Source organism: Prinia subflava, chromosome Z (assembly GCF_021018805.1).
Source record: "Prinia subflava isolate CZ2003 ecotype Zambia chromosome Z, Cam_Psub_1.2, whole genome shotgun sequence".
Lineage (NCBI taxonomy): Eukaryota > Metazoa > Chordata > Aves > Passeriformes > Cisticolidae > Prinia > Prinia subflava.
This window is the reverse complement of record NC_086283.1, coordinates 68457296-68465069: the sequence shown is the minus strand read 5'-3', so window position 1 is coordinate 68465069 and position 7774 is coordinate 68457296. Positions and strand designations below refer to the sequence as shown.

General features: G+C 54.9%; 1 protein-coding gene across 2 annotated transcripts in view; it reads left to right on the top strand.

Annotated features, from left to right (window-relative positions):
• Positions 1-4454: 4454 nt before the first annotated feature.
• PRDM6 (PR/SET domain 6) overlaps positions 4455-7774 on the top strand; it is a 79470-nt gene continuing 76150 nt past the window's right edge. Inside the window, exons 1-2 of one of the 2 annotated variants that reach the window (XM_063423301.1) lie at positions 4455-4651; positions 5277-5807. In XM_063423301.1, the coding sequence (XP_063279371.1) occupies positions 5285-5807 (523 nt within the window). In that variant the 5' untranslated portion in view covers positions 4455-4651; positions 5277-5284. Of the gene's footprint in view, positions 4652-4804; positions 4914-5276; positions 5808-7774 lie in introns of those variants that run through there. The other variant, XM_063423302.1, reaches the window with a different exon arrangement.

Below are 7774 nucleotides of genomic sequence, written 5' to 3'. Positions count from 1 at the left end.
CATTGCGGATCTGGCTGGCATCTGCCTCGTGGCCATTGCCAAATCATTTAACAATCGCTGTCCGGTTCCACGTGGCCAGGTGTTTTCCTTTCTTCCCGGCAGCGGACGCCCTCGGGCAGCCTCTCACCACCTGCTCCCGAGGAAGGGACACAGTTCTCTTTCGTGGAGGGGCCCCTGCAGCGCCCGGCGCCCCCGGGGACCGGCGGCTCCTGCCGCGCCCGCCGCAGTCCCGCACGCCGCGGCCTGACCCGAGCCGCACGGCGGGGACGGGCGCCCGTCCCCGCCCGCTCCGAGGGACACCCAGGGCCCGGGGGGGGTCTCGCCGCGGCCGCAGCGACACCGCCCGCCGGGCCTCCAGGGCGCCCCCCGGGGGCTCCTCCCGGCCTCTGCACCGCCCGCGGACCCACCGGCAGCGACCCCCGCTGACAGCCCGGCAGAGACCCCCGCTGACACCGCCGGCTCCGGCAGAGCCCCCCAGAGACCCCCGCTGACAGCCCCGCTCCTCGGCCGCGGCCCCTCCCGCGCAGCCCTCTCTGCGCTGCACCCCGTGCCCGGCCGCGGGGCGCGGTGCCCTCGGCTTTTTCGGGCAATTTCACCGACTCTTGTGGCTCTTGGGCCGCTAGCTGGTTCCAGGGAAGTAGAAGGGGGAGGGCAGTGCCTGGCTTCAGCTCGGGTGCCGCCAGGCCGCCCTGCCCTCGGCCGCCGCTTGGGCCCGGGGAGCGGCGCCCGCCGGAGCGGGGCTGAGCTGCCCCGGCAGCGCTCGCCTTGGGAGCACCACGTTTAAAACACGTGTGTAGAGATAGGTCCGTGTAGAGCCATTGTGTAGAGCCTTGCTCTATCCCTTCTCCTCCCCCTCCTCTTCGAGGGGAACTGGAATCCGAACGGTGAGATGTAGGAGAGCGCGAATCCCCGTGAATCCCATCTGAATAAATGTCTATATTAATGAATTATTAACTCGGCCGCTGGTGACCTTAAAACTGGAATGAGGAGACGCCTAGGGCAAGAAGGAAAGCTGCTGAATCCTTTATCGGACTCCTGTCAGGGGTAACCGACCATTTGTCTTCCCCAGATCAGGAGAATTAATTAATATGAAAGGCAAACTTTTTAATTGTGTGTCAAACGAAATCAAATAGGGTGTCCCCGATTCAATCCCTTGCTAAAAGGGGTTTAGCTCCCTTTTCTAACCCAAGCCTAAAATAAAGCCTTCGAATTTCCAAAGAGAAATTTTCCATCCTTCTTAAGTGTTGTTTACAAAACAAAACACAACAACAACAAAACCACCACCACCAACAACAAAAAACACAACCGGAAAACCCCACAAAACCCAACCAAACACCCTAAAAGGAAAAAAAATCGCAGGGAAAATGATGAATTTGGGTAGTTAATTTATCGATCTTGGCTCCTCTTCCCGCTTGTTTTATTTTAGAGGTCATTAATCAATGAAGAAAAACACCACCATGTTCCCTCTTTGCATTTAATACACTAACCCTCCTTATTTATTTCTTTTGAACAAATTCCTAGCAAATATTCACCAATCGATTCGTAGGCGATGGATTTTTATAAAGGTTTGATCGCCTTCTAAACGGTCAATGTGATTTGTTTCAGCACTCGTCCTCTAAATAATGAAAAAGCCTGAGAGAAGATGAAGGAGATGGCACTAGTTAAAGCCTCCTTTATTTTTTCCGTCTCATCTTTACATCCAGGAGCAAAGAAATAAAATAATTTTTTAAATTATTAAAAAAAAACCAAAACCAAAAACCAAAAAAGAAACCACCAGCCCTCACAACAGAAGCAAACCCAAGAAATAGTAGCAAATAGACCAACTCGGGAGAGACAGAAGGGACGCGCACAAACCGCTCTGCCTGGGGAAGCGAGACCAGAGGTCAGGGTTGGCTAAAGCCACCCCGGGGAGGTGCAGGTTCAGGGCTGGAACGCTGCTGGCGGATCTGCTTGCTCTGCTCTTCCCGAGGGAGTAAAGGGGCCGGGAGAGGCGAGGTTTTGGAGAGGCTGGGCGAGAATCCGTCCTGTGCCCCGGCGAGACACCCCGCTGCCTTTGCCGCCGGCCCGGCGCAGGCAGCCCCCGCTCCCCGCCCGCCGCTCGGCACCGGCGCTGACCCGCTGCTCACCGACCTTCCCCGGGTGCTCTCCTCCATTCCCACCGCGGGTCGAGCGGTCCCGGCACAGCGGGGCTTCTTGTGGCTAGAGACAAAAGCCAAAGGACAAGGCGCGGTGTGCTCCCCGGCCGCCCTCCCGGCTGAGGGACCGAGCGCACCGGCGGGCAGAGCCGGGGCCGCGGGCCCGGGGTGCCGAGGAGACGGGCTCCTGCCCTGCCCTCCGCACGGCCCGAGCACCGGCAGAGACGGCGAGCCTTCCTTCCTCCCCTCCTCTGGTTTGGCAGGGTCCCGGAGTGTCAAGGGAGTCTATAAATTTTATTCTGCCACCTTGATCGCTACTTTTCTGCTTGTTAAAAAAAACAAACAAACAAAAAAAAAAAAACGCCAAAAGCAACAGATTGAAGTACTCCTGAATATGAACCCTCATGGAATACTTCTGTTAACAACTCGAAGCAAATGCAGGTATTGACTATGTACTTAAGTCCATGAGTTAAGACCTTTCCTCTACTTCATCACACTTTTCTAGAGCAAAACGAATTTTTTGAGATTGCTACCACTAAAGGCAATTCAGTATTTTCGAAAGAAGTCCAGTAAGGAAAACAACCATAGCATAGATGTGCACGAAAAAAATTTAAAAAAAAAATAAAATGGAAGAGTAGGATGGGGCGGAATAAGATTGTGACCAGGAAGGAGCTGGGTAAGGACGAGACACTGTATTAATACACTGAAAACAGAGAAAACCAAGTGAGCCCACTGTCAGTGCACCCAACGCCGACGGCCAGCGACGGTGCAAACAGACTGCCAGCCCGCGCCTCTGTCCCCCAGCTGAGTGGCAGCGCTGCAGAACTTCAGGAAGAGGTAGATCTAGAGGGATGAAAATTATTACATATTGCATAATGGAATTGATCAAAGACTTAAAGAAGGTTTTTATATCCCACGTTATAATCCCTATGAAATGGGTACTGGGGGTGTTCCTACTAGTGTTTGCCTTTAATTTAGGTGTTATCAATCTATACAGCAGATGACGGATGACCTTGTCAAAATGACTCCAGTCAAAACATTTTTTGCCCCAGCCCTGTTCAAATTTGTGTTAAAATGTCCTGCCTTAGACACAGACAAAGTCTAAACAGCAGCAGCTTTCCCAGGCTCTGCGAGAATGAGGGGTGGGAAAGAAACAAACTAGAAACAGGGTGGAGAGAATTGTGAAAACGTTTTACACGCTCACACGTTATGTTTGTAAGCAATTGTGGATTCAGTGTCAGCGTAACACCTGTCTACGAGGGCTCTTCTGACACTAGTGAGATGTTTTGGTAAGATAAGCAGTTTGTGCATTTTGTCCTAAGTGCAAGGCATACTATGTGTCTGCGATATACCTAAGAGATTATAGTTCTCGTCTGTTTCTTTATACGGTGTAGGACAGAAATTGGAAAAAAAAGCCCCAGACCTGTTAAATACTCACTGGTACGCGAGCTCAACAACTGCGCAGGGGGCGAGAAACGCAAATTTCTAAGCAGAATGGGGACGAAAAGCCACTAGAGGTGAGAAGTTTCTCGCCACAGGTTGCATCTCTCCCTGGCATGCTTCTTGCACTGCGCTGTAACCGAGTACAAAGCAGGAGTGAGGCGTGCTAGGGGTGCTCGAGGATGCAAGGTCTGAGGAAGGAGAAACTCTGGGGCGGTAGGTTCCCTCAGCTGTGTAGGCACGGGTCTCAGGTAGCCGAGCGAAGGGGAGACGTGTCATCCAGCACACGTTAAGCGAACTATCTGAGACAGGTCAGGACAGGTCCAGTAGGTGTCTAAAATCCACCCTAACCCCAGAGGGGCAAAAAGCAAGTAAAGCAAGAGCACAGCTAACGGGTCCGAGGCGCTCGGGCCGGCGGGGTCGGGAGCTCCCGCAGCTCGGCACAGAGGCGCGGATCCAGCTCGGGAGGGCGCAGGGCCACCGCTCCCCTCCCGTCAAGATAAAAGCCAAAAGCCATCTCCTGTCGGGGCGATTGTGCTTTGGAGCTGGGGGGGTGACGAGGGAGAAAGAGAGACGGGGGGGAGGGAAACTGAAGGGAGGGAAACTGGAAAGGGGGAGAGCGGCAGAAGTCTGGGGGGTGGGAAGGAGGGAAGGAGGAGGGAAGGGAAGAAAGGTGCACCTTTAAAAGTTGACCAAGGAACAAAGTGGAGGAAGTTGCCAAAAAAGAGCTCTGCATCCAGACTCGCTGGTAACTTCCCGATCCCTCCCCTCCTTCTCCTACACACCACACACACTTGTATTTTGCGCTGTCGTAAAACCCACGTGTCTCACCCGGAGCCTGCCAGAGCCGAGCCGTGCGCCCGGCTGCGACTGCGATGCGCAGCCACAGCAGAGGGAGCCCGGCGGCTCGCAGCTAGCCGGCCCGCCCGTCCCCGGCACCCAGAGGAGGGTCACCCCCCTCCCGCGTGGACAAAGACCAGAGAAGTTTTTTCTCCCGGGCGTAGTCCGACTGGAAGGCTCCCGGGGCAGCCGACACCTCCGCACGCCGCCCGCGCAGCAGCGCTCCCCCCGCTCAGGTAAGGCAGACCCTGCGACTTGTCCAGCACAGCGGGGCACCTTCTCCCAGGGGCAGGGCCCTGCCGGCCCGCCACCTCCGCCCGTGAACGCCCGAGTGGAAAACACAGCGGCCGGAGAGGAGAAAGACCCGCGCGTGTGTGCGTGTGACTGAACTTTCCTCCGCCTCCTCCTCCTCCTCCCTGTTGTCAGCGGAGAGTCGTTTGCTTCCGCGGAGACAGGGAAGGGAGTGAAAAGAGAAGACAGTGCGTGCGCCGGGGACGGGTGAGCTGCGCGCCCTGAGGGGCAGCGGGGCTGCTCTCCGGCCGCGGGCCGGCGTGAGGGGCTGCCCGCCACCGCCCGCGTCCTGCCCGTGCTTCTGGGCGCGCACCAGGGGATAGCCTTGCCGCCCCGGCCACCAGGTTTCTCGTCCCGACGCTTTCGGGACGAGGTTTTCTCCTGACGAACCTGGGCACAGGCAGGGAAAGCGACGGGCGCAGGGTCCCGCCGCCGATCCCTCACAGCCGGGGCGCAGAGCCCACGCGTGGCCCGGTGTGTCCGAGCGTGTCCGACCGCGGGGTCGGGGCGGCCCTGCCGGGGCGGGGCGGGGGTCTCACGTCTTCTGTCCCCTTCCTTCCCGCTCTACAGGCCGAGCGATGCTGAAACCCGGAGACCCCGGCGGATCCGCGTTCCTGAAGGTGGATCCCGCCTATCTGCAGCATTGGCAGCAGCTTTTCCCTCAGAGCAGCCAGCTCAAAAGCAGCGGGCCCCTCGCCCAGCTCCAGCCGCCCGAGAGAGCCGAGCCCCCGGCTGACAGCCTCCGCCAGCGCCCGACCTCCCTCTCCTCTGCCTCCTCCTCCTCTTCCTCGTCCACTCCGTCTTCCTCCTCCACCTCGTGCGTCCCTGCTGCGGCGGCTTCTCTGGCTGGTCTGACCTCCCTGCCTGTGACCCAGCTCCCGGTCTTCGGCCCGCTGCAGAGCTCGGAGCTCCCGGCCGGGGGAGCGCCTGCTCCCCTTCAGGGCAAGGATTTGTGCGGGGCTGGCAGCGGCGGCGGCAAATGCGGCGACCGCGGTGCCACTCGGTACCGCTGCACGGCCGAGGAGCTGGACTACTACCTGTACGGGCAGCAGCGCATGGAGATCATCCCCCTGAACCAGCACACCAGCGACCCCAACAACCGTACGTATCGTGCCCCTTCTCGCACTCCTCCACACCTACCCTCAGCTGCTCCGCGTACCAGGCCCGGGGACGCTCCAGGCTGGGGGATCGCAGTTGGTGCCTGCACCGCTCTCACTCCACGGGGAGCATCCACCGTCTCGCCCTTCCCTCCCTTTAGTTTTTTGCGTTGTTACCAGTTGTTTCAGGAGACGGGCGGCAACCCTTCAGTAGCATTTTTTCTTGTCCGAAACCCAGCTCCTTCCCTGGAAGACACGCTTCACCGGAAGGCTGTGGTGGGGGTAGATTTCTTTCGGAGGGCTGCTTAGGAAAATGGATTCAGGAAAGGTTCGGGGCAACTAGCTACAAAGCTGGTCCTTTCTCGCCTTGTATGTCCCACTCCATCCTTGCCTGGAAAGCCCAGGCTTCCCTGAATACTCAGAAATCAGTTACTCCTCCGAGCTGGGCAGGGGGAAAGTTGTCGTTTTCATCAGATGGTCTAGGGCGAAGTTTTCCTCTTTCTTATCTCGGAGTACCCTTTCCTTTCAGTTCTCGTTAACACCTCCCTAGTTTTAGTTTTCACCCCTACGGAAAAGCATGACATGGCAATTTAAAGAGAAAAGCTGAATTTCTAGACGAAAAAGTCTGCTTGAGTGTCAGAATTAATTTAGGACTTGATGGTTTTAAAGAGTTTCATACTGCTGTTGTCGATTATGCAGTTGGGACCGTTTTCAGGGGGTGGGAGAGGGCGCCCTTATTATTAAACATCCGTATGGATGAGAGGTTTGTAATTTTAGAAACTGGTTCTACCTGTATTTTTTTCTCTGTATCTATAAATACGACGCAACAGAGGAAATTCACGGGATGGAAAGAACTATGTGAACTATATTAGTGAATCAGTTTCATAACTAACATTCAGAGCACACGGATCTGTCCCTCTTAAAACACATGGCTTCGGCCCATGCACTTTAAAAAAAATGTTTCAAACACTGTTTTTTACCCCTAGGTTTCTTAGAAGTCTTTATTTTTGTTGTCCTTCTCAACACCACTCCTCAAGTGTCTGTTTCAGGAAGGCTGTTGAACAGACAAACGGTACCCCAAACCAGCAATCCCTAAACACACGACCAAGCGAAACGCGGATTCTTTTAATTTAATTTCAGACGAGGAGCTTGTTTTGAAAGTTTCCATGATACCCTGTTGTGTATTAATTAAACTGCGTGGATGCTAGCAGAGTCTTCAGCTCTGTGCATATGTGCGCGAGGAAAGTTGAGTCGGAGTTTGGTGGAGATTTTTCCCGCCTTCTTAACATTGCAAATCTTTCAATATTGGATGTCCACTTTATTTTGAGCTACTTACTCAGGGTTAGTTTTACCCTGTAGTGAAACTTCTTCGTGTACTTTTTGTTCTCGGGTAAACAAAAGTGATCTTATAAATTGCATGCAGAAAATGGAATCCGAAATGCCCTTCTAATCGACAACCGGACGGTTCAGAAAATACATGTTTTGCTTCTCGGAGCCGTTCTGTAAATCTAAGGGGTAAAGGTTTTAAAAGGAGAAAGGAATATTACAAAGCGGTTGGGGGGGGGGGAATATTTTTAAGGAGTGAGTGGAATAACAGCATCCCGCAGAGTCGGAGGCGAAGCCTGTATAATTTCTTCCCGAGCGCGGTATTAAAGGTGGATTTAGGAAAGCGAACGGGTCGATTGCGGACAGGGCGCTTGTGAATCGCGTCCGGCTCTGATGGGGCAGCCGTCGAAAGGACGGTCAGCGGGCAGCCAGCGCCATCTCTCCTTTTTTTTTGTTTTGTTTTTCTTCAGTTAGATCTAAACATTCTTATAAATTACTTGTTTACAGGGCGGCTTTCGCTCCAGCCGTTATCAGCTGCCTCTGAGCGAAACTTTCAAGGCGAGTGTTTCAGTCTTCCGGGACCAAGCGCAGTTGCTTTGGGCAACCCGTGCTTTGAAAAAGTAAACTTTCAGTGAAGAGGGAGTG